This window comes from Hyperolius riggenbachi, chromosome 2 (genome assembly GCF_040937935.1).
Source record: "Hyperolius riggenbachi isolate aHypRig1 chromosome 2, aHypRig1.pri, whole genome shotgun sequence".
Taxonomy (NCBI): Eukaryota; Metazoa; Chordata; class Amphibia; order Anura; family Hyperoliidae; genus Hyperolius; species Hyperolius riggenbachi.
In genome coordinates this window covers 130,818,830-130,846,350 of record NC_090647.1, presented here as the reverse complement: position 1 = coordinate 130,846,350, position 27,521 = coordinate 130,818,830, and the positions used below count along the sequence as shown (strand labels likewise).

Sequence of the window (27,521 nt, the reverse complement as noted above, 5' to 3'; positions counted from 1 at the left end):
GCCAAAACATTTAATTACAGACAACTGATCCTTTTAAAAGGAATGGATATGAATGACTGATCCTGGCAGAGGGGCCTATGGGAAGGGAGGGGTACGTTGCAGCAAATGGCTCATTTGTCTAGGGAGTTAATTGGGTGGCTGGTTCAGATTTACTTCACTGAGGCTTCTTCCAGGTCCCCCAGTCTATCAGGTCCCTTACTTGCTGTAATTCTTACTTCCTCCAGAGTGCCACTGGCCCCTCCAAAAGATTTGATAGTCACCCAGTGTTGAATGATACTGCACATGCGTGGGCCCATCTGGGTGCCTCCTCAATCGCGCCCCCATAGCTGGGAGCATTGGCTGTTCACAAAAACTGCATGTGCCCAGACCACTCCTGGCTATAAGGTGTGATCGAGGAGGTGTGCAGACAGGCTCGTACATGCACAGTAGCTGGATCTTTTAGATATGAAAGCAGCACCATGGAGAGAATCAAAACTAAAGTAAGGGATCTGATAGACTGCTGGGAGCTAGAAGAAGCCCCAGGTAGGTAAATCGGATCTTCCCAGCCTCCCCCCTTCCTAGGTATTCCTTTATAAGTAAGGCTGGGATGGACATAGGCTCTGTAATGGTACTGCACTACGGCCCATGACTCTCTCTGTGTGTAGGGGGGTATTTGGCTGCAGCAAGGGGCAACATTTAAAGTGAGATGTCTATAGCAAGATAAACTAATAACTACCTGGCTAATTCCTCAGTGGGATTACAGCACAGTACACTCCCGCGCCTCCCTGCCTCCTTCCTAGTGACGCAGCTGACTCGTCACACAAATAGATCTAATCTGTGCAGCTTTTCCAATGGCCTGAACACGCTGTCGTCACAGTGACTCGTCACAGACAGTGTTCAGGCCATTGGATATATGTGGCTGATGCATCACTAGAAAAACTAGGAATGAGGAGATTGGGTTTGTTTAGTGCTCTGCTGTAATCACACTGAGGAATCGGGTAGGTATGGGATCTAAAACAACTACCCTTGCACCTAAAAATGGGTACACGAGTTTAAAAAAAATGAGTTCCGCTTCACTACTTCACTTTAAAAAGGGCAGAGATGGACCATTGGGGGGGGATGCTGTTGGTCATGGGGCCGCTGGTGATAGTTGGCCTAGGGCAGTAAAAAGTACAAATCCGGTCCTGTAGGCAGGGCATGGGATTATTTAAATTGACAAGGAGGGAAGAGCCAGGGTGATTCACAGCTGAAACCTCAGATGAGCTATAAAATCACATAGAATCCTGCTCTGAAAGGGAAATTTGTATTGTTTTGCTTTATAATGGCTTCCTCTGATGACCAGGCAGGTAGCTTTGCCTCTGTATTTGCTATAGACGCTGGGGTCTATAGATTGTGAGCTACTCTGAGGACAGTTAGGCAGGGAACACACTTGACTTTCAGTTTTCCGCGCGCGTTTTTCTGCATACTTTTTCTGCACACCAAGTGTGTTTTCATCCAGGAAATCGCATGCGTTTTTTCACAGCAGCTGATGTAATTGATAGAGAAAACTGACAAAATGTGCAGAGTCATCATGCAGAACGTCATTTTTTTTCTGCGTACGAACAACACAGGAAGTGTGAACTAGCCCATTGATTAACATCAGTTCTCAGTTTTTCTGTGCAGAAAACGTGCACGAAAACAGTCAAGTGTGTTCCCTGCCTAAAAGTGTGAACAGACCAAATGACTGGATCTCGACCTGGATTTATGCAATTATAGCTTGATTTATTAGTAGCACAGCCACTAGATGGCACCCTAGATAGACAGTTAAAGTGCACCAGAGCTGACTAATACGTTTTTTTTTATACATACATACATGAGGCTTCCTCCAGCCCCATCCGCACGGATCGCTTCCACACTGCTGGCCTCCGCCTTCTCTATCGCCGGTACCGGGTTCTGTAACTTCAGCCAGTCATGGCCAGCGTGACACAAGAGAAGTGCAATCTACGTATCTCTTCAGCAGCCGCCGGAGAGCTACGTAGAGAGGGCACTTTTCTTGAGCAGACTGGCTAAAGTTACGGGGCCCGGTACCGGAGCAGGAGAAAGCTGAGGATGGCGGTGTGGGAGCGATCCGTGCGGATGGGGCTGGCGGAAGCCTCATGTATGTATAAGACTTGTATTATTAGTCAGCTCTGATTTCCTTTAAGTGTTGCAGAAGATGTCAGTGCTATATAATGCATAATAATAATAATAATAATATGGTAGGACATTAGGCTATGGTAGGATTAGATTGTGAGCTCCCCTGAAGACAGTCAGTGACATGACTATGTACTCTGTATAGTGCTGTAGAAGATGTCTGCTATATAAATGCGTAATTATAATATGGTAGGCAGGGCCGGATTTACAGCTCAGGAGCCTATAGGCACATAATCTCTGGCGCCCTAAACCCTGCCCCTTAACACAGGCCACACCCCTTAATTTACACCCCCTTTTTTTAGGGGGTGGCTGGGTCTGGTTGCAGGCTGGGTCTGATAGCAGGGTCTGGTTGGCTAGGGCAGGGAGCAGACTGGGTCTGGGTGCAGGGTGACTGGGTCTAGCTGCAGTGTGGCTGGGGTAGAGTGCAGGCTGGGTCTGGGTGTAGGGTGGATATGAGTGCAGGGTGCTGGCTAGGTCTGAGTGCAGGGTGGCTAGGGCAGGGTGGATGGGTCTGTATGCAGGCTGGGTCTGTGTGCAGGGTGGCTGGGTATTGGGGCAGGGTGGCGGGGTCTGGGTGCAGGGTGGAGGCTGGCTTGGGCTGGGTTCAGGCTGGGTCTTGAGGGCAGGGTGAAGGCAGGATATGGAGGCAGGGTGTCTGCGGCTGGGTGCAGACGGGCTGGGTGCAGGGTGGTTGGGGGCATGGTGCAGACTGGCTGGAGCTGGGTCTCGGTGCAGGGTGGCTAGAGCAGGGTGCAGACTGAGTATGAGTGCAGGCTGGGACTCGGGGGCAGGGTGCAGGCTTAGTATGGGGGCAGGTTGGCTGGGATCAGGCTGGGTCTGGGGTGGCAGGGGGCGGTGGCAGGGGCACGGTGCAGGCTGGGCATGGGTGCAGGCTGGCTGGGATCAGGGTGGGTAAGGTGAAGGCTGGCTGGGTGGCTAGTGCAGGCTGGGTGGCTAGTGCAGGCTGGGTGGCTAGTGCAGGGGGGGTGGCTAGTGCAGGCTGGGGAAGGTGCAGGCTGGGTTGCTAGTGCAAGCTGGGGAAGGTGCAGGCTGGGTGGCTGGTGAAGGCTGGGTGGCTAGTGAAGGCTGGGTGGCTAGTGAAGGCTGGGTGGCTAGTGAAGGCTGGGTGGCTAGTGAAGGCTGGGTGGCTAGTGAAGGCTGGGTGGCTGGTGCAGGCTGGGTGGCTGGTGCAGGCTGGGTGGCTGGTGCAGGCTGGGTGGCTGGTGCAGGCTGGGTGGCTGGTGCAGGCTGGGGGGCTAGTGCAGGCTGGGGAAGGTGCAGGCTGGGTGGCTAGTGCAGGCTGGGTACCATGATAGGAGACCTCAGATCAGCGGCGACATGTAGCCTGTCTCCCTCCCTGCAGAGTGCGAGCGGAATGTTAGTATGAGAAGACTCAACGGGACTTGACATGTCTGCAATGTCCGCTTCTCTCCCCGCAGCGCGCCGAGCGTCATCTCCTAGGTAACAACGTGTCTCCTTACTGTGATGCGCCGCCGCCAGTACGTGCAGGCGCGTCACAGTGAGGAGACACGCTGTTACCTAGGAGATGATGCTGGGAGCGCTGCAGGGAGAGAAGCTGTCATCGCTGGCATGACGGATCCCGGTGAGTCTTCTCATATCTAACGCACCGCTCGCACTCTGCAACGTCTCGCTACATGATAGCCGCTCAGCGGCATCCCCCCAGCCCCTTCGATCGCCGATCTCTAGGAGGGCTTCCCCTGTCACCATGGCGACGGGGCGGGATGACGTCACAGACGTCATCGACGTCAAAGGGGAATCCGATCCACCCCACAGTGCTGCCTGGCACTGATTGGCCCAGCGGGGCCTGAGCGGTGCCTCCCGGCGGCATAGCCCGACCTCAGCTCGGGCTTACCGCCAGGGAGGTTAAAACCCATCGTACCAGCACAAGAGGTTAGAGTCCTTGTTTAAACCATCTTCTACAGTTTTTTTGAACCAATGTATAAACTTAGTTTCTTGTGTTAGTCTCATGTTTCCCGATTTGAAGCCACCCATTAATACAGTGACGTGAAAATCGCTTAACCCTCCTGGCGGTTTGCAAAAAAATCGCCAGGGGGCAGCAAATCTTTTTTTTTAAATTTTTTTTTTTTTTTTTTTTTTCATGTAGCGAGACAAAGTCTCGCTACATGATAGCCGCTGCTCAGCGGCATCCCCCCAGCCCCTCCGATCGCCGCCGGCGATCGGAGATCCGGAGATCCCGTTCAAAGAACGGGATCTCCTGGAGGGCTTCCCCCGTCGCCATGGCGACGGGCGGGATGACGTCACCGACGTCATCGACGTCGTGACGTCAGAGGGGACTCCGATCTGCCCCATAGCGCTGCCTGGCACTGATTGGCCAGGCAGCGCACGGGGTCTGGGGGGGGGGGGGGCGGCCGCGGCGAGAGGAATTGCGGCGGATCGGCGGGTAGCGGCGGCGATCGGGCACTGCACGCAGCTAGCAAAGTGCTAGCTGCGTGCAGCAAAAAAAAAATTATGCAAATCGGCCCAGCGGGGCCTGAGCGGTGCCTTCGGGCTTACCGCCAGGAAGGTTAAACTGTGTCCAGGTAAACAAAAGTGTGTTGGTATTGGGAGATCAGTATATTTTGTAATATCATTTTTCCTGCTGTTAATAGTGGATCTGTGGTACATACATACATACATACATACATACATACATACATACATACATACATACATACATACATACATACATACATACATACAGCAGACATTGCATTATGACTGGTAGGGAATCGATTTTGAGCTTCCCTGAGGACAGTGAGTGACCTGACTATGTAAAGTGCTGTGGAAGTTCATCTCAATGCTATATAAATACTAACAAAATGCTGTAATAATGTCCAGAGCTAGCCCCACCCCAATTCTGCTTAAAAGTATACTACTGATACCGCCCCCTGTCTGTCCAAACCTTTTGGGTGTCCTGCATTTTTGGACGTTTTGTTTTTCAAAAATAGAAATGAGGCTGGCAACCCTGCCACAAATGCCTCCCACAGAGGCCATGAGCAGGAGGGGAAGCAGCACAAGAAGGAGGGACAGGGTAGGGGGTACCAGACAACCCTTCACCCTCACCTGGGCCCCTCCTTCCATGCTCTCCCCTCTCGAGATATGCGGCAGGCGTGCGGGGAATACTTCACCTGACTCCTGCGTTCCAAGCGCTGGAGAGCTGTGTCACCATCATATGCCACAGATCTCCGCCTTCAATGTCGCTCACTGTGTTTTTGCTAATCAGGAAGCACAGTGGGCGGCATTGAAGGCGGAGACCTGTGGCATGTGACAGTGATGCAGCGCTCCAGCGCCTGGAACGCAGGAGCCAGGTGAAGTATTCCCCGCCCGCTGTGCCTACTGCATATCTGGAGGGGGAGAGCATGGAAGGAGGGGAAACACGATAGAGGGGGGTCTGGCATTACCCACCTTGGTGCCCTTAGTATGCCACACTCACTCCTTTCCTTTTTTGGGGGGGCTGGGGGTATCTTTTAATACCCAGCACCGGGTGTCAAATGCCCTAGGTACGCCACTAGGTGCAGGCTAGTGTTGTACCATATTTTCTGGTTTAACTCGTTCCACCCAACTATGTAACTATGATTTTCAACCCTCAGCATTCCTAGGGCAACAAGTGTGAAGCAGAAGTTTGTAATGCTCTGGTGAGATGAGCATGTGCTTGTGTAGAATCCAAAGAAATTACAGGTTTTGTCATATCATCGGTTAGCAAGCGTATATGACAACAGAATTAGACTTAGCATCATCTTATGCTAAGATCCAGCAGAAACAGGTTTTATTGTAGCCAGTAAACATGTTACTAGCCCTAGTCACGTTTTTACAACCCAATTATGTAAAATTACTACAGGGGATTCAAGTTAATCTGTTTTGCATTTATGAAATATTTTTGAGCTGGATTAGGACTCCGATATGCTACACCTGTGTCTTTAAAAACTGTTCATCGCTAAAATTCCTAAAACGGCAATTAGATGCTCAGTATTTCCTGTGAGGTAACCATAGCAACCATTTACACATTTTCCTCATTCTATGTCTCTCACGAGGCAGGTGAATTTGAATTAGCGGCTGGTATCTATGCTTTAGCATTAATCTTCTGTTCAAGCGCAAGGTTGTAAAGTCATCTACATTCTAATGTACCTTGTCACATTTCCTGCATTGTAATCAAAAGGTGAGAATGCATTTCCTTCTGGTAGCTTAAAGATCAACTGTGTAATTTATACATAATCATACGTAGTAACTGCTGAAGATTAAAAAATGCGAGTATGCAAAGATTTTTTGTTTCTTTAAAAATGGGGTAATGATTTGCTCTGCTGGTCTCCTGGTTGCTAAGCTACCGTGAAGCATATATAGGGATCATAGGGGTAGCACAGTATTAAAGGGATCCTTAAGGGCCCTTTTCTACTTGTGCGGTGCAAATTAGTCGTGGAAAACGCAAAAAGAATTTGCACGCTAATGCAGATTCGTGGGCATTTTCGCAGATGTAAGTATGCAAATTTAACCGTGTCAGTGCCTGTGTGCTTTTACATTGATTTTATGCGAAAACTCCCGCGAATTCACTGTAAAATGTGCATACAAAAATGCATGCGAATTTCCTATTAAATACATTGTATGCGAATTCTGATGGCTCTGCCATGCACATTTTTCCTGCACACAAAACCGCACAGAATTTCTGCCAAGTGGAAACAGGCCCATCCACTTATATTGGTTATGCAAATCTGCATGCAGAAAACGCATGCAGATTCGCACAAGCGGAAACGGGCCCTTACTGTATAAAAAAAAAAAAAAAAAAAATTCTTACCTGGGCCTTCTACCAGCCCCCTGCAGCGGGCTTGTGCCCGCCCTGTAACTGAGTCCCTCCAGTCCCAGGCAGTGACCATCTTCCAGCTGGCGGTCTGGCAAGTCGACAGGCCACCACGCATTTCCTTGATCACGCTCCTATCGATGGAAGCATTCTGTGCATGCACAGTAGACTTTTTTTTTTAATACTGCGCATGCGCAAAGCACTCTCGTCCATGGGAGTGCAATTAGGAGGTGCACAGACCAGAGCCGGGCATCAGGATCGAAAAGTAAGGCCCTGCGGGGGACCGGAGGATCAGTTTGTCCCCACAGGGCGGCTGCAGGGGGCTGGTAGAAGCCTCAGGTAAGAAACCTCCTTCTTCTTTTTTAGATAGACAGATAGATAGTTAAGGATCAGTTTTTGGTGACCACAGATGATACAATACAATTATCCAATTTTATGGCAATCAGTTGTATAGAAAAATATGAAAGCTATGCCCAAGCCCCCCCCCCCCAAAATATACAATTTTTTATTTTATTCAAACTCCGCATACCAGATTAGGTAATCACCCAACTAAGATAGGCTTCACTGCAGCACTCTTTATGTTGGGTAAAAAATTAGCATCATCGTTTGAGAATCTTATGTAATCTTTATTTACAGTATCTTTGTAGACAAAGAGAGAGAGAAAATATTTAACATATAGTGTTCTTTAATGTTGCAATAATCGATGATACCTAATCCACAACTCTCCACATATCCTCACTGCCATTCATACTTCTGACATACTACATGCTAACAAAATAAATTGTCTTCTTACTCACACATACAGTACTCACTTATGACATACACTGAAGCATACTGGTGGGCTAACACTTACGCACTCACCCTTCCGTTCATTCACACACAAGGAAAGGCTATCTTAGGGCTCAAACATTTTCTCTCACTTTTCCTTTAACACCTCGGAGGGAAACCACTGCTTTCTCTTATAGTTACTAGTTGTTTGTGTATCTCCACATCTGCATCTGTAAATGAGCACTCACATAGTTTAGTTCATCCATCCGAGATATCCACTCTGAAAAGGATGGAAAATCTGGGTTTTCCCAATGCTTTGCAATTAAGGTCTTGACCACTAGTGTGCCCACTTCCTTCAGAAAAATGGCACCTGGATTATCCCCCCTGTTCAAACTAGTGCCGTTGTGGAAGAAATACTAAAGGTGGGATCCACGACTCTTCGGCCAAAGTCGGAAAACTCTTCCATAATTTTTCTGCATAGGGTCATTTCCACCACATGTGAATCTCCGTACCGGCCTTGCCCCCACATCTCCAGCATGCGACTCCAACCCTTGGATCAAATTTCCCTGCACATACTGCGGTAAGATACCATCTTGACACAATTTTATATTGTAGCAATTGCAAATCACTATCAGAAGTTTTCCAAATATTTGCCCTGATCTTAGGCCAATTTTCTTCCAAGTGGTGTATTCAATAATAATTCCCATTTATAACAGTAGGGCGGGAGTTCATTGTGGCTACTGGATGCTAGAAAGTCATACATAACTGAAATTGTCTTGGGGGGGGGGGGGGGGGGCTTTTATTTATGAAAATAAAATGTTCTGTAATGTTTTTAGTTCATTCCTAATAAGCTTCTTTCTTGTTACATAGCTTTGGACTTGCAATTGCCACCATTGTGTCATATTTTTAGACTCGCCTACTAGTTTGGGAATTTTTAATTCTTTATTACCTACTAGATGTATTAGGCGGGTGTCTTGGGGGAGACAACTTATATTGAAAGTGGAGACGATGCTGGCAGGAAATCCGCGTTTCCCATTAAAGGGTAAGTGAAGTAAGAGGTATACGGAGGCTGCCATATTTATTTCCTTTTAATCAATACCAGTTGCCTGGCAGACCTGCTGATCCTCTGCCTCTAATACTATTAGCCATAGCCCCTGAACAAGCATGCAGCAGTTCAGGTGTTTCAGACTTTAAAGTCAGATCTGTCAAGACTAGCTGCATGCTTGTTTCTGGTGTTATTCAGATACTACTGCAGAGCAATAGACCAGCAGGGCTGCCAGGCAACTGGTATTGACTAAAAGGAAATAAATATGGCAGCCTCCGTATACCTCTTACTTCAGTTCCCCTTTAAGGATGTCATAGGGAATAGACCGGTTTCTTTCTGCCACCTTATTAACAAACCAAGAAGGGTTTCAGAGTAGGTTTTATGAGGGGGAGAGATGTAGTTTTTTACCAATTTGCAAAATATTGACGGGTGCCAAATAAAAACCGAGACTAGGTTTAGTTCTTCCCTCTCTAGTGGCCATAGTTTGAATTGTTTTGGGAGACCTTTCTACTTTCCAATCTATCACTCTAGCCAAGTGTATACTTTTATAGTAAATCCGATGTATGGTGCTGACATTCCTCCCATTTTTTTTTTGTCCCTACTAATTGTTTTATATTTAATACTACGTTTAGACCTAGCCCAGATGAAGTCCGGAAATGGCTTATGCCAGTCCTTAAACTAAGTGCTCGGGAGGGTAATTGGGAGGCACTGCATAACAAACAATACCTGCGGAAGCACCAGCATTTTGATAATCGCCACTCTGCCCAGAGGGTTAAAAAAGGGACAGTCCCATCCATTCAATTTTCGTCTACTCTCCTTGATCAAATTTTTGAAGTTGAGAATTAAATAAATAGTTTATTTACACTTGACATAAGTATATTCCTAAATACTTAACAGTTTGTCTCCAGCTGAACTTATTACATTTTCTAATTTCTTCCTTCACAAATCCAAAATAGTACTTATCTTTGTTTATCCTAAAATTGGAGCAAGCCCCAAACTTGTCAATGATTTCCTGACACTCATGCATAGAAGTTATACAGTAGGCTCAATTAATATTAGTAATGTCATCAGCATCAGATAAAATGTTCCTCTCCTGCTATCACTCCTTTTATTTTATCTTCATTTTGGAATTTTTGAAAAAGAGGATCTAAACATAGGTTAAATAAAGCCGGTGATAAAGGACAGCTTTGTCTTACACCATTGGTAATGGCAAACCTTTTATTTGCACATGAATTAATAATTACTTGTGCACTTTGATTTTTATATAGCATCTTAATTCTATTGATAAAGCATTCACCGAGGCAGAAGCAGCAGAAAATAAAATCCCGTGATATACGATCAAATGCTTTTTCTGCATCTAATGCTATTATGACAGACTCTTCCTTTTTTTTTTTAATATTTATTTTTTTTGCATTTGTATATAATCTAAATTGCGGCATAAATGTTTTCTTGTAAATGTCTATCTTTCCTAAAGCCTGTCTGCTGCTTGCCTACGATCTGGTCCATAACTTTTTCAAGCTTTCTTGGTAAGATGTGTGAGTATATTTTGACATCAGAGTTGGTCAGAGATATTGGTCTATAGTTAGCAGTCGTCAGTTCCTTTACCTTCTTTCGGTATGAGTGTAATCGGGACATTATTTTGAAATGTCCGAGAAGGTTATATCTTTCCCAGTGTCATTAACCATTCAGCAAAAAAAGGGAAGATTATTCTTTAGAGTAATATCTGTTAAAATTCCACTGGAAAGCCATCGGGGCCGGGACTCTTTCCATTGGGGATCCGCTCTGCCGCTTCCAAAAACTTGATCCCGAGATGAGTCTCTAATCCCTTATTGTCTTCTGACTGTATTTTTGGTAAATGGATCTCATCAAGAAAATTAGCAGGCTTTTCTAATTCCTGAGTTCCTAAATCATATAGTTTTTGGTAGAAATTCGTAAAAATCTTGCCTATTTCCTGTGGGTCACAAGAAATATTACCTTCGCCGTCTTTATTCTTTCAACATATTTGGACAGAGACAACAACTTTTTTCTAATTTTTGTTTTGTACATTACCACAATTCATTTTAAATCAAGCAACGTGGATGCATTTGAAGTGCACACTTTCATCTTTAGGGCTCATTTCCACGGACAGTTGAACTGTGGGATCAGCGAGCCGTTGCCAGGCAGCAGCGAGCAGTTAAGTGTTTGAATGGCATTCACTGCCTGTCAACTGCTTGTGGAAATGAGGCCTTAATTCAGTGGGGTGAACAAAACTATTTTATAAAAATGTACAGTGATGTGAAAAACTATTTGCCCCCTTCCTGATTTCTTATTCTTTTGCATGTTTGTCACACTTAAATGTTTCTGCTCATCAAAAACCGTTAACTATTAGTCAAAGATATCATAATTGAACACAAAATGCAGTTTTTAAATGATGACTTTTATTATTTAGTGAGAAAAAAACCTCAAAACCTACATGGCCCTGTGTGAAAAAGAAATTGCCCCCTGAACCTAATAACTGGTTGGGCCACCCTTAGCAGCAATAACTGCAATCAAGCGTTTGCGATAACTTGCAACGAGTGTTTTACAGCGCTCTGGAGGAATTTTGGCCCACTCATCTTTGCAGAATTGTTGTAATTCAGCTTTATTTGAGGGTTTTCTAGCATGAACCGCCTTTTTAAGGTCATGCCACAACATCTCATTAGGATTCAGGTCAGGACTTTGACTAGGCCACTCCAAAGTCTTTTTTTGTTGTTCTTCAGCCATTCAGAGGTGAATTTGCTGGTGTGTTTTGGGTCATTGTCCTGCTGCAGCACCCAAGATCGCTTCAGCTTGAGTTGACAAACAGATGGCCGGACATTCTCCTTCAGGATTTTTTGGTAGACCGTAGAATTCATGGTTCCATCTATCACAGCAAGCCTTTTAGGTCCTGAAGCAGCAAATCAACCTCAGACCATCACACTACCACCACCATATTTTACTGTTGGTATGATGTTCTTTTGCTGAAATGCTGTGTTACTTCTATGCCAGATGTAACGGGACACGCACCTTCCAAAAAGTTCAACTTTTATCTCGGTGGTCCACAAGGTATTTTCCCAAAAGTCTTGCCAATCATTGAGATGTTTTTTAGCAAAATTGAGACGAGCCTTAATGTTCTTTTTGCTTAAAAGTGGTTTGCGCCTTGGATATCTGCCATGCAGACCGTTTTTGCCCAGTCTCTTTCTTATGGTGGAGTCGTGAACACTGACCTTAATTGAGGCAAGTGAGGCCTGCAGTTCTTTAGATGTTGTCCTGGGGTCTTTTGTGGCCTCTCGGATGAGTTTTATCTGCGCTCTTGGGGTAATTTTGGTCGGCCGGCCACTCCTGGGAAGGTTCATCACTGTTCCATGTTTTTGCTATTTGTGGATAATGGCTCTCACTGTGGTTCGCTGGAGTCCCAAAGCTTTAGAAATGGCTTTATAACCTTTACCAGACTGATAGATCTCAATTACTTTTGTTCTCATTTGTTCCTGAATTTCTTTGGATCTTGGCATGATGTCTAGCTTTTGAGGTGCTTTTGGTCTACTTCTCTGTGTCAGATAGCTCCTATTTAAGTGATTTCTTGATTGAAACAGGTGTGGCAGTAATCAGGCCTGGGGATGACTACAGAAATTGAACTCAGGTGTGATAAACCACAGTTAAGTTATTCTTTAACAAGGGGGGCAATCACTTTTTCACACAGGGCCATGTAGATTTGGAGTTTTTTTTCTCACTAAATAATAAAAAGCATCATTTAAAACTGCATTTTGTGTTCAATTATGTTATCTTTGACTAATAGTTAACGGTTTTTGATGAGCAGAAACATTTAAGTGTGACAAACATGCAAAAGAATAAGAAATCAAGAAGGGGGCAAATAGTTTTTCACAGCACCGTAAAACTACTAAACCATTTTTTACCACAATCCCTTAATTTCAGGCCTCTTATCCACGGGCAGTTGAACTGTGTGCTCAGCAAGAAGTTACCAGGCAGCAGTGAGCAGTTACCAGGCAACAGCAAGCAATTGTGAGAGTTTGAGAGGCATTTCACTGCCTATCAACTGCTTGTGGAAGAGAGGCCTCGGGCTCAAAATTAGACAGTTGACTCAAAGTCTTCCATGGGCAGGTGTGAGCAAGTCCGTCATTATTAATTAAGCAGATAAAAGGCCTGGAGGTAATTTGAAGTGTTGTGCTTGCATGTGGAAGATTTTGCTGTAAACAGACAACATGCAGTCAAAGGCGCTCACCATGCGTGTGAAAGAAGCCATCCTTACGCCTCTTTTGCAAGGGCTGTTGATAGGCAGTGAAATGCCTCTCACTCTCACAACTGCTTGCTGCTGCTTGGCAACTGTTCACTGCTGTCTGGTAACCCGCTTGCTGAGCACACAGCTCAACAGTCCGTGGAAAAGAGGCCTTAACCACTTCAGGACCAAACAAACAAACATATCAGCACTACTCGCGTTCATTCGCCAATAACTTTTACTACTAATCACATCTAAATGATCTATATATTGTTGTTTTCAAGACAAATTAGGCTTTTGGAGCGTGATAATTTTGTTTAGTAATTGCCTAATTTTCAGGGCATTTGAAAGGGAAAAGGAGGGGGGGGGGGGGGGGGGAACAGAAAAACACACTTTCTCCATTTACATCCATTATAGCCTTATAATAAACAGTGCTAACTAAACCCACTAATTTTATTTGCTTATTCATCCTGGTTATAACAACGTTTAGATTATGTTCCTAGCACAATGTATGGCAACAATATTGTGTTTGGAAATGAAGGTGTGTTTTTTTTTTTTTTTTTCTGTTTTCATTTTTTGCTTTCTCATTGTACACTATTGATTGAGACCTTATTTGCAAAAATAATAATATAATAATATACCCCTATTCGGTATATATTTAAACAGCCAAGTTCCTAAGGTAACCATATATGTTGATTTTTTCATATTCGGTCATTTTACAAGTCTTTTATTTAGGTACAGAATATGCAAAAATGTAATTGCCTTTGATTCAGTTTGTGACTAAAAAGACTGCACAAGACCTGGGCCTCACCCCTAAAACTTTCTAAACTCTATTCTACTACTTATCACGGATAAAATGCTACCACATATGTTTCTTGGAGTTTTGCTAAAACTTTCTCAACTTTGATCATAATTTTGAAAATGACTTTTTTATGTTGGATTGAGTTTGTCCCTACCTATTTTTTATGTGATGTGTGTCCAAACTTTAAGACACACCAAAATGCATTCTACAACTCGTCACTGTTAAAATACCACATGTGCCCCATTTAGTAAAAAACTGGTGGTGCACTCTCCACAAATACATTGGACGTTTAGAAACGTCCAGTTGTCATTAAGTGGTTAAAGTACTCCTGAACTTGCATACATTTGTCAGGAAAAGAACAGAGCCGCATTACTTGCCTATTCAGGATATCCCTCGCCGTCATATCGGGCACTCCAAGTCTCCCGTCCCTCTCTAATTGCATCTTTTCAAAAATTGGCACGCGAACAGCAATGGCGGAGACCCCAAAAGTACTTCTGGGTCAGTGTCCCTTCCTACAACAGGTTGCGCATCTCCGTTAAACAGTATACAAGCGGGACTGACTGTAATGTGGCTGTGCGCCACGAGCGCACACATACCGCTTTACAAGCTCACAGCTCTCCTGCGTAGTGAGAGCTGTGAATCATTTAAAACATGACTACGCATTAGGGGCCGGGATGCGCATTAGGCGGCGCTGGGGAAAAACTGCCACTTTCTTGCCACCGCATTGACATTCCATTTAGGTCGAAGATTACAGAACAGCAGTGCGGGGACCCCAGGGGGCAAATAATGGTTAGGTTTGTGCTGTAACTAATGTCACAAAACCTGCAATTTAAAACTCTCAGTATCATTAAAATCTTGCTTATGGTTCAGTCATTCGTGTGTTACCGCATGATCCATGCCTACCGCACAGATTATGCAGTAATGCAAGTCTATGACAAAGCAGTAAGTATGAACAACATCGCTCGGTGATGTGTGCATGCGCTGACCGGTGGGAATCCCAGTGACTTACTTCTTGTCCAGTAGGGAGTACTTTACTGAATGAGAGCGGAAGGATGGGACTATCCATATGATCCTGTCAGCGCACCCTTCTGCAGGTTCATATGAACTTCTGATTTGTGTGGTGGTCCCATGGCAGGCTACCATGCCATGGGATCATCGCACTGCACAAGTGTGAAACCAGCCTGAGTGCTGGATCACATAGCCCATGATGCTGAGGACCTCCATAGATGAGTATGAAGGTAGGTAGGGGAAACACTGTTGGGTTAGCTGGGAAAGGGGGAGGGGGGAGAGTAGTTAAAGTGAACCTTCAGACTAAAAATCTGCTCAGCAGCACTGAAAAGGCTTGGTGTTTCACAGCATCAGAACTTTGTTTTTCTTACCAAAGCCTAATTTTTAGCTGCACAGAAGCTAAGCTCCGCCCCATCAAAGAAAACTGCCTGCAAAGCATGATTGGATTTTTGATGATCTCGTTGCTTAGCAACTGGGAGGGGTGATCAGGTCACAGGACAGTTGGTACTGTCTCATGCTCCATCACCTCCTTTCAACCAAAAAGATGGCTGCCCTCATGAAATCACAAACATTTGCCTGTTCTTTTAAAACAGGGTGGGTAAGAGATTATATTGCCTATTTTAATTAAGATAACTAATGCAACTTAATGACAGTATGTTTTTTTTATGCTGAAGTTTCTCTTTAAGGAAAAAAAATTCTGGTATAGCGTTATTACCCCTTTAGAATTTTTTTTTTTTTTTTTTTTTGCTTTTATTTGAAATGAAAGATAACGTGTCTTTCTCTTTTCATCAGATCCTTTTCAGAATGATTTCACGCCATGCTCTAATCAAGTGGAAAAGATTTATTTTCGGTTTCCTGTTTGGTTTCCTGACCACATACTGCATTGTCCATACTTACCTTAGCATTTTCAATCAGCCGCCCATGATATGGAACCCGAGGCCATTGCCAAAACCAGGTCAGTGCCTCAAAATGTATTTATTACTGCTGGCAGACTATGCAAGTTCAAGCACAGTGACCTTCCAGCCCGCGTGCAAACTGGGCCAATCAGATTCACTTCCTGTTGAATGTGATTGGCCCAGTTCCAAGCTCTATACAATTTGCACTCTAGCAGGAATTATTTGCATCTAATTGACCATCCCTAGTTGTAATACCAATGTATTTGGGTGTTAAGATTTTTCTTTCCTATAACCTAACTTTTAGGGCCCTTTAACATTGGGGCGGTGCGGTGCAGTATTCTTACTGCACCCCACCACCGTGCAATAAGTCTGTGGAGACTTTCATACTGGGACATTACGGTGCACCGAGACGGAAGTGACTTTTTCACCACATCCCCGAAGCAGGGGATGCGTCAAGTTATGCCGATCTGCGTCGGCCCGGAAGTCCTTTTAGTCTATGGCAACGCGTAGATTTTTAAAAAAGTACTGGCGCAATGTCACAACGCGATGTTGTGGTGCACATGCGTGGAAGCATATTTTAACAATACGCTTCTGTGCACTTCTGCATACCCGAAGCAGGAAGTGACGGAAAGCGTGCATCACGCTTGCATCACTTCCTGCTTGGCCAGGGTGTTCCGTGAAGGTCTTTTTTACGGTGCTATGCGGCCAACACACCGCATGGCTGACGCTGGTTTCAGGTGTGAAACCAGCCTTGGGCCTGGAACCCAATAGCAGCACTTTAAAAACGCTTGTGATTTGAAAATCTCTTGCTAATGTAATGCCATGTGTGCCTTTAAAAAAAAAATCACATCCCTTAAGTGGCCTCACACCCATAGCATTAAATTAGGATGAGTTTTTCAAATCACAAGCGCTAACAAAAAGCTTATAAAAGCGCTGCTATTGGGTTCCAGGCATTAGACTGTCAGGGTCATGTCCTAAAACAGTGGGAGTGCTAAAAGGTTAATAAACTAGTGGCTGTGCGTTTTGGAATCATTTGTTACACCATTTAGTGTTTGTTTTGTTTCTATTCTTGTTTTTTTTTCTGTTTTTACCATTTTGTACTAGCAGTCTCTGGCCCCTTAAGGACCAGAGACTGCTGGTACCACAAAAGGCGCCCTTTGGAAAAATCGCCGCACATACCCGCTGCTCTTGCCGGTCACACCATTCTCCGATTGCTGCAGGCTTCTCTATCTGCTATCTCTACGACAACAGAGCTCTGTGCGCCAGTCAGCAGCCGCTTTCATTGGCTCCTGACCCTGTCCATCAATGTGAGCCAAAGTGATTGGCTTACATCGATCACGCGGTCAGGAGCCAAAGAAAGTGGCTGCTGGTTGGCTCACAGAGCTCTGCCGTCATAGAGATGGCAGAGAAAGGGGCCTGCAGCAGTTGCAGACCAGCACAATCATCAGTAGTGGCAGGAGCGCACGACGAACAAGTTGAAATCTACTTTCTGTCAGAGCTGCGCAGCCACCTGCAGGATGTAGATTTCAACCAACGTGGTCTGCAAGCAGTTAATCTTAGATATAAAGTGCTTCTTGCTTGTGGCTGAATGCAGGTTATTACAAAAGCACAATCTTTATTTCGCTTACCTTTCAGTAATCCTTACTAGTTTTTTTTTAGTTTCTCAAGCAAGCTGCAAACTCTTGCAACCTAGGAGCAGATACAGATACAGGTTTGCTGCTGTTTCCTTGTGATGTCAATACTAGGGATGGTCAGTGAAATTGAAATAGTTCCAAGTTGATGCAGGATTATGCAAATTTTCTATGCAAATATAGGCAGATGAAAATTAACCAATCACATTCCACCTTAATAGGATAAAAAAAAGCATACAGAATTTGCACAATCTTGCATCTTCTTGACCATCCTCAGTGAGTACTTTGAAAAACAGCTTGATGCAAGGAGGCAGAGACTCCACTGGCTCCCAGCAGCACAACAGCAAGAAATCCATCCAAGCATTCTGCCCCCACCCCATAGAACAACATTAGAAAGCATTCCTTGTTTGTACAGATGTTTTCTTTTCATGCAGAGAGCAGTACAGGTTTATACTGCTCTGCTTATCTCCACTAATGCCATTGCTGGCCAGGTTAAAGGACAACTAAGACCCCGTTCACACTTGCGGTTTTGCAAAAACCGCACCGGATGTCCGGACCGCACCGGAGCCGGATCGGACCTGAACCGTACGGTTCCTGTCCGGATCCGGTCCGGATCCGGTCCGGTTGCATACGGTTTCCGTGCGGTATGAACACGGTTGCGGTCCGGATCCGGATTCTTAAAGAGATAACAACCTGTATAAATACCTGGGGTTCTGGGAGGTCAGCAGAAGCTCTGGGGTCATTGTTGGAGACAGCTGGACGTGTGGAGACCATCCTTGGATACAGAGACAGCAGTTGGGACCATGGATCCAGTCATTTTTTACGCTTATTACCTGGGAATTCTCTCCTTCCTGTTGTTTACCTACTACTATGTGGGGAGAAGGCGTGCTCCTCGCAGGAGATGGTGGGTGCACCCTCTACTAGCCAGGAGGCAGAGGAAGGGAGAGTTCCAGGCCCTCTACCGGGACCTCAGACGACACCCACAGAAGTTCTACAGCTACACTCGGATGTCTATTCCCCTGTAAGTATATAGGCCTAAATACACCAACCCCCACCATTCCTAAACACCCCACCCTCACCCCCACAACACCTCATCCCTGTATACCTAGCTAAACACACCACCCTGACCCCCACACCCCTGTATACCTAGCTATACACTACACCCCCACCCTCCACAACACTCCCAAACCTCTGTAAACACACCTCCCCCATCCTCCACCCAACACCTTGTCCCACAACATACTTTACAGCTTCTTCCTTTACATCTCCTGACAGGTTTGATACCCTTTTGGAGATGGTGAAGGATGACCTTAGGAAGAAGGATACCACGTTCAGGAGAGCAGTCACACCACAAGAACAACTACTCATCACACTGAGGTATGTAAAAACAAATTTTTTTATTGCAAAAACAACCACTTTCCAACATGGAAACATTCTTCCAACATGGAAGACAAAAAAATAACATATCTATGGTATAGCCCGGTCAGTTTTAAGGAACACCAACCACCAACTTTGTGCTGGAAGAGTTGTAGGGCATAGCTGCCCAAGTGTCTTTCGGGGACACCAGGCCCTAAAATTGAAGTGCTTCAAAAACCTAACCACTGGCACATGACCCTCTGAGCCATGGATGAAGGACACAGGTCAGTGAAAAGGCTAGGCCTCTCACCGACCAGTCAAGGTGTCCTTCATCCATGGCTCCAAGGGTCTTGTGCAAGTGGTTAGGAACAAGAACAAAGTGAGGAGCAAGAGGAACCGATGGCAGAGGTGCATGACTACAGGTGCAGTGCAACAGGCACAAGGTTGTGACCCAGGTAGTGTCTTTCGGGGACACCAGGCCCTAAAATTGAAGTGCTTCAAAAACCTAACCACTGGCACATGACCCTCTGAGCCATGGATGAAGGACACAGGGCAGTGAAAAGGCTAGGCCTCTCACCGACCAGTCAAGGTGTCCTTCATCCATGGCTCCAAGGGTCTTGTGCAAGTGGTTAGGAACAAGAACAAAGTGAGGAGCAAGAGGAACCGATGGCAGAGGTGCATGACTACAGGTGCAGTGCAACAGGCACAAGGTTGTGACCCAGGTAGTGTCTTTCGGGGACACCAGGCCCTAAAATTGAAGTGCTTCAAAAACCTAACCACTGGCACATGACCCTCTGAGCCATGGATGAAGGACACAGGTCAGTGAAAAGGCTAGACCTCTCACCGACCAGTCAAGGTGTCCTTCATCCATGGCTCCAAGGGTCTTGTGCAAGTGGTTAGGAACAAGAACAAAGTGAGGAGCAAGAGGAACCGATGGCATAGGTGCATGACTACAGGTGCAGTGCAACAGGCACAAGGTTGTGACCCAGGTAGTGTCTTTCGGGGACAACAGGCCCTAAAATTGAAGTGCTTCAAAAACCTAACCACTGGCACATGACCCTCTGAGCCATGGATGAAGGACACAGGTCAGTGAAAAGGCTATCGACCAGTCAAGGTGTCCTTCATCCATGGCTCCAAGGGTCTTGTGCAAGTGATTAGGATCAACAAAGTAAGGAACAAGAGGAATCAAAGGCACAGGTGCAGGACTACAGGTGCTGTGCAACAGGCACAAGGTTGTGACCCAGGTAGTGTCTTTCGGGGACACCAGGCCCTAAAATTGAAGTGCTTCAAAAACCTAACCACTGGCACAGGACCCTCTGAGCCATGGATGAAGGACACAGGTCAGTGAAAAGGCTAGGCCTCTCACCGACCAGTGAAGGTGTCCTTCACCCATGGCTCCAAGGGTCTTGTGCAAGTGATTAGGATCAACAAAGTAAGGAACAAGAGGAATCAAAGGCACAGGTGCAGGACTACAGGTGCAGTGCAACAGGCACAAGGTTGTGACCCAGGTAGTGTCTTTCGGGGACACCAGGCCCTAAAGTTCAAGTCCAGCAAAACCAAAAGTTAAAAAGCCCTGTGATGGTATCCTTCCTCCGAGGATCGGAGGTATTCAGAGGAGCATGTCCAGGAACAATTTGACTTTTTTTTTCAAATTGTATCGGCACCACTACTAGAAAAGGTGGGAGTTGCTGCCTGGAAATCTGGACTCTCTTGGGTGCTGGTCGTGGATGAGCTGGACCCTGACAGCGGTGGCCCATATTGACTGCCTCTGTAGCCGGTGTACATCTGTGATGATTGCCAGGTGGACACCGCTGTTGGTTGTGGGGGTCTAAAAATTGGTGGTTGCAATAATGGCGTGTCCATGTGCTGTTTAATCACCTCCAGCAAATTGGAATGGCACGCCATCAGGTTTTGTGAAGGCACCTTTTCAAGATATGGTATTAGAGACATCACAGTGTGAAAACACGGGTGTGCCTGCAATTTCAGTAGTTCCTTGCTTTGTTGATGCATTTGCTGCATCATGTTCTGCAGCTGGCCCACCGACTGATGATGCTGCGCACGCAGTTGGTCGATTTCTCCTCTGTGCATCTCATGCATCATTTTAAGCTCGTCCCTGTAGTGCCCATGTACAGCGTCGAGCTCACATTGCAGTGTAGTGATGTGGGACTTGTACTGCTCCATGATATGGCCCCTGTCCTCATCTTGCAACTGCCGGGTTATGAGAGTTTGGTGGCTCTGAAGAATCCCGAGAAGTCCGGAGACAGCCCCGGACATCTCGGACTCTGTCTCTCTCCTTGATGGGGGGAGGGTACCTCGACGCCTCACTGGTGTGGTGGTCCTCACTGGTGGTGTGGCAGCATCTTCCCGTCCTCTGGCCTGTGTCGGGGTTGCCCTGCGCGCTGGTTGTGCTGCAGTCTCTCGGTGCTCCTCACTTTGTTCTTGTTCCCCTGGAGCTTCCATAGCGGTCGATTGTGGAGGTTCAGCTTCTTCCACACTCGGTCCTGCAACCTCAACATCCAAGCTCTCTTCTGCCAAGTCATCATCAAAGGACGGAGTTGTGATTAAGGACTCCCTCCTCCTACTCCTCGCCTCGGGGCAATAGGTTACATCGGCGACGTCATCATCCACCAAGCTCTCCTCACTGCTGAACCGTGCCTCCTGGGTCGGTTCCTCTTGCTCCAAATTGTCTTCAGTCCTGTAGATAAAAAAAATATTTATTGGTGTGCCAAACAGCATGTGGCGTCAATTCACAGAGCTAGCAAACACTAGCAATCACTTTATCACCCGTTTCTACCCAACATTTGATAAAGCTTGTGAGAAAAGTTCGCTAGCCATGGGAATTGAGGCCATAGCAATACATGGCCGAAGTCATGGTAAATGAGCTCTCAGTTCCTGCCCACAGTAGTGGTACTTACAGTCTAGGTTCCAGGCTTGCATTGATGAAAGACAATTGCTTGGCAAATTGGTAGTCTTTTTGTCGCCTTCCCCCGCCACTGCCACTTCGTTCGGCAAGTTTTTTCTTCCGTAGCCATTTCACATATGCATCCCGTATATTGCGCCACCTTGTCTTGTACCTTTCTCCTGTAACGACATGAAAAATTGATTTCGATTTATTTCTCTTGTAGGTACATCGCAACTGGACAAACATATACATCGCTACATGTCACATTTCGTATTGGGAAGAGCACGGTGGCAGGCATCGTCGTGAGGACTTCGAGGATCCTTTGGACGCGACTGAGGGCCAGATACATGCCTGTGCCGGACACCACGAAATGGGAGGAGATCGCCCAGGGCTTCTGGACCGAGTGCAAGTTTCCTAATTGTGTTGGCGCACTGGATGGGAAACACATCCGGATTCAGAAACCCGTGGGGAGTGGCAGCCATTATTTCAACTATAAAAAATACTTCAGCATTGTTCTAATGGCAGTGGCAGATGCGGACTACAAGTTTGTGTACGTGGATGTGGGGTCGTACGGTAGTTCCAATGACTCTGGAATTTTCCAGCGTACGACCCTTTGCCGGCTGATGGAGGAAGGCAGACTGCGTCTCCCCCGTGACAGACCCTGGCCTGGGACAAGGGCACCGGCCTACCCCTATGTGTTTGTGGGGGACGAGGCCTTCGCCCTGTCCGACCATGTAATGCGTCCGTACCCAGACAGGGGACTTGATGCCAGCCAGCTACACTTCAATGCTCGGTTGAGCCGTGCAAGGAGAATGGTGGAGTGCACATTTGGGATCCTGGTGTCAAAGTGGAGGGTGTTCCACACGCCCATGCTGCTGAAACCGGGCAACGCAGTTGTCGTGGTGAAGGCAGCATGCATCCTCCACAACTTTGTGCGGCAGGAGGAAAGAGAGACTCCGGAACCCCCGAATGTGCTTCCACTAATGCCCCTGCGGAGGTATGCAACCAGGCCAAGGGTAGTGTCACTGCGGAACAGGGACCAACTGAGACTTTATTTTACCACACCACCTGGACGAGGGTGAATGTTTGGTTTTTAATATGTTTTGTTGAAATGTGTTTATTTTGGAGTTTCAAGTTTGAGTGATATTAAATGTATTAATTTTTTACAATAAATTGATGTATAATAATTGGTCATTGTGTATGTTTTATGTGCACAGGTGGGGTACATCGCAGGTGGGTGGGATACATCACAGGTGGGTGGGATACAGCACAGGTGGGTGGGATACAGCACAGGTGGGGTACAGGTGGGTGGGATACATCACAGGTGGGATACATCACAGGTGGGGTAGAGGTGGGTGGGATACATCACAGGTGGGGTAGAGGTGGGTGGGATACATCACAGGTGGGGTAGAGGTGGGTGGGATACATCACAGGTGGGGTACAGGTGGGTGGGATACATCACAGGTGGGGTACAGGTGGGTGGGATACATCACAGGTGGGATACATCACAGGTGGGGTAGAGGTGGGTGGGATACATCACAGGTGGGGTAGAGGTGGGTGGGATACATCACAGGTGGGGTAGAGGTGGGTGGGATACATCACAGGTGGGGTACAGGTGGGTGGGATACATCACAGGTGGGGTACAGGTGGGTGGGATACATCACAGGTGGGGTACAGGTGGGTGGGATACATCACAGGTGGGTGGGATACATCACAGGTGGGATACACCACAGGTGGGATACACCACAGGTGGGATACATCACAGGTGGGATACATCACAGGTGGGTGTGATACATCACAGGTGGGTGGGATACAGCACAGGTGGGGTACAGGTGGGTGGGATACATCACAGGTGGGGTACTGGTGGGTGGGATACATCACAGGTGGGATACATCACAGGTGGGGTACAGGTGGGTGGGATACATCACAGGTGGGGTAGAGGTGGGTGGGATACATCACAGGTGGGGTACTGGTGGGTGGGATACATCACAGGTGGGATACATCACAGGTGGGGTACATCACAGGTGGGGTACAGGTGGGTGTGATACATCACAGGTGGGTGGGATACAGCACAGGTGGGATACACCACAGGTGGGATACATCACAGGTGGGATACATCACAGGTGGGGTACAGGTGGGTGTGATACATCACAGGTGGGTGGGATACAGCACAGGTGGGGTACAGGTGGGTGGGATACATCACAGGTGGGGTACAGGTGGGTGGGATACATCACAGGTGGGGTAGAGGTGGGTGGGATACATCACAGGTGGGGTACTGGTGGGTGGGATACATCACAGGTGGGATACATCACAGGTGGGGTACAGGTGGGTGGGATACATCACAGGTGGGGTAGAGGTGGGTGGGATACATCACAGGTGGGGTACTGGTGGGTGGGATACATCACAGGTGGGATACATCACAGGTGGGGTACAGGTGGGTGGGATACATCACAGGTGGGTGGGATACAGCACAGGTGGGGTACAGGTGGGTGGGATACATCACAGGTGGGTGGGATACAGCACAGGTGGGGTACAGGTGGGTGGGATACATCACAGGTGGGGTACAGGTGGGTGGGGAACAGGTGGGTGGGCCACGGGTGGGTGGGCAACACGTGGGTGACACAAATCCATAGCAAAAGTTGAATACATCACAAGCTTAAACCACAAGCCCCCCCCCAAAAACTTCTAGTCAACATACCCTCTGTGCCTTGCTGTCTCTTGCTCAAGTTCTCAAAGTCCTCCACATACAGCTTGGCAATTTTTTTCCACAGGCCTCTGCATTTTTTGATGTTGCTGTGGTCCGCATCCCCCTTGTCCCACAGGGCTGGTACCTGCTGCACCTGTAGGATGAGGTCTTCTGATGTGTAGGGCCTCACCCCCTCGCTATCAGACAGATCCTGCTCCATATTGCTGCCAAAGAGCTCCAGCATGAAGTCACTGCTGCTCCACTCTGTGAACGCTGGTGCCATGTGGTCCCCATCCAAAATGGCCACCATACCATAGAGTCAGCATAGGAAGTGTGGTACAACATCCGGTTTTTATAGCCAGTGTGTTGTGCGCTCTCCGGTTCTCATTGGTTTCCATTGGCCGGATGCAACATTCCGGCTCCGATCCGGATACGTCAGCCGGACCAGCCGGACCAAAAAATAGCGCATGTTGGAACGGACGCCGGAGTCCGGATCCGGTCCGGCTCCGGTCCGGACGAAACGGACGCATGTGAACGGTCGCATAGACTTTCATTGCTATGCCGTGCGTCCGTTTCGTCCGGTCCGCATGCTGTCCGGCTCCGGCACGGCGATTCCGGATAACAGCCGCTAATGTGAACCGGGCCTAAGAGGGATATGGAGGCTGCCATATTTATTTTTCTTTTAAACAATACATGTTGCCTGGCAGTCGTGCTGATCTATTTGGCTGCGGTAGTGTCATAATAACACCACGAACAAGCATGCAGCTAATCTTGTCAGATCTGACAATAATGTCAAACGCCTGATCTACAGCATTCTTGTACAGGGTGTGTGGCCAAAAGTATTAGAGGCAGGGGATCAGCAGGACTGCCAGGCAATTGCTATTGTTTAAAAGGAAATAAATATGGCAGCCTCCATATCCCTCTCACTTCAGTTGTTGTTTAAAGGACCACTATTGCGGAAAAAAAAGTAGGCAGTCAAAATCTGACAGGTTTTGGACCAGTCCATCACTTCATGGGGGATTCTCAGGGTTTCCTTTGTTTTCAACAGCATTTCCTGAACAGCAGTTGCAAAGTCTGACAAAATAGTGTGTAAGTGAGTAGGGAGGCTGGCTGGTATCTTACTATTTTGGAAGTTAAACTTCTGTTCAGAAAATGTTGTTGAAAATAAAGAAAACCATGGCCCAAAACCTGTCGGTTCTGTCACATTTTAACTGCCCACTTTTTGTCACATTTTACTGCCTACTAAGCTCTCCACCTGATCTCTTTACTCTGCTCCCACTCCTTCTTCTGGTGAATAGACACATTGCCCTGGCAACAGCGTCATTTCAGGAGGGTAAGGAGATGGGAAGCAGAGTGAAGAGACCAGTCAGAGAGCTTCTAGTTGTTTGATTACATTTGCAGGTTAGCAAAGATAATCAGAGAGGTATGAACTTGTACTCTCTGCCTTGAAAGTAAATATTTTTACACACAGTGAATGCTTTCACATGTTTTATGTACCCAAGAGTAGGTACTTACATTTAATTAAGGGAGTTCAATTCCACTTTAAAAGGAGGTCAAGATGGCAGCCTACATAACTCTAAGTGTTTAGCCAGCTGTTATTTATGACTGATGTTTATATGACCTCCCATATTGGTAGTGTGTTTTAGGAACAATTTTTAGGTAAATAAGTATGTTTTTGGATCCAGCAGAGAGAAATGTCATACACTCAAAGCTAAGAAATTGCCACTGCAATTAAAGTACAACATTCAGTATGAAGTATTTCTCCTTGTAATTTAATTCCCACAAAAAACAATCTTTTTTGAAAACCTCTTGTTTTTCTACATAGCTCGTATGATTTCTATTTTTGAATCTTTCAGATGACAGCAGTAAAAGTGAGCAACTAGCCCACAATGTTCGAGTCCTTTGTTGGATCATGACGTCACCAAGCAACTTGAAGAAAAAAGCTATCCATGTTAAGTACTCCTGGACTCGTCACTGTAATATCACTTTGTTCATGAGCTCTGACACCAGTAATAGCTTTCCAACGATTGGTCTGGGTACCGAGGAAGGAAGAGACAAACTCTACTGGAAGACCATTCGAGCATTCCATTATATACATGAAAACTACTTTGATCAAGCAGACTGGTTTTTAAAAGCGGACGATGATACTTATATAGTTATGGAGAACCTCCGTCTAATGCTTTCCAATTATACCTCTGACCAGCCAATCTATTTTGGCAAGCTCTTCAAACTTTTTGTCAAACAAGGCTACATGAGTGGTGGAGCTGGTTATATACTGAGTAAGGAGGCCCTAAAACGTTTTGTGGAAGGCTTCAGCAAAGGAAACTGCACTCATAGGTCCCCTGTAGAGGATTTGGAGCTTGGACAGTGCTTGGAGACCATGGGAGTTTCAGTTGTTGACACTCGAGACACAGACGGAAGAGAAACCTTCCACCCGTTTACTCCGGAGTATCACTTAACTAGCCATTTTGATAAAGATGACCTTTATCGAAAATATTGTTTCTATCCTGTTACTGAGGTAAGCCTTCCGTTTTCATTTAAGAGCTTTTGGGGGGGGGGGGGGGGGGGTTAATAGTCTCGACCTTGCATGCAAGTTTTTTTCCATTTCAAAAGTCATGAGTGAAGGTATAATTTATACTCTGAGTTGTTGAGTGGCATGATATCATTCTGGTTACTGAAGCATCACTGATTTTGCCCGTCAATAGTTATCATAGATGTTTCTGTGCAGGAGGGGGATTTCACTATCAGTGGAAATACTCAGTTCTTCTTTTGTGATTGCAAAGAAATAAGGTGGTCCTTGCCTTGACAACTCATCCAGAAAGCCGATAGACAAGTGTGGATACAGCCTAAGGTGTCAGCCAGCAGTTTGTGGGGCTGTAATGACTTGAGCCTTTCACTGGACAAACAAGTATGATAATCACAAAATACAAAATCGTTGGAGTGCTTTGAAACTGGAGTCTGATCACTTCTCCCTAAACTGTTCCTTTGGTGTTAGATGGATAATAGGTTGAATTACCCACGGACCGCAGTTGCTGTAAGGCCACGTGAGATGAGTGATATTTCGCAGAGAATCGTGCCATCTGCAAATGTTCTGAGGTGCATTTAGAACAAGGCAGCTGCTATGATTGGCTACTATGCATGTTATCAATTTTGGGTAGTAATGTATAGCCTATAATAAGCTGTCTGGAAGTGTTACGTTGGTACAAAGGTACTTTGAATTCAGTACCACATTGAT

General features: G+C 46.4%; 1 protein-coding gene across 3 annotated transcripts in view; it reads left to right on the top strand.

The window, feature by feature from the left end:
• The window catches only part of LOC137545795 (glycoprotein-N-acetylgalactosamine 3-beta-galactosyltransferase 1-like), a 42,449-nt gene that overhangs the window by 2,520 nt on the left and 12,408 nt on the right, over positions 1-27,521 (top strand). For 2 of the 3 annotated variants that reach the window (XM_068267418.1, XM_068267416.1), the window contains exons 2-3: positions 15,608-15,770; positions 26,143-26,804. In XM_068267418.1, coding sequence (XP_068123519.1) covers positions 15,620-15,770; positions 26,143-26,804 — 813 coding nt within the window. In that variant the 5' untranslated portion in view covers positions 15,608-15,619. Of the gene's footprint in view, positions 1-6,269; positions 6,329-15,607; positions 15,771-26,142; positions 26,805-27,521 lie in introns of those variants that run through there. The other variant, XM_068267417.1, reaches the window with a different exon arrangement.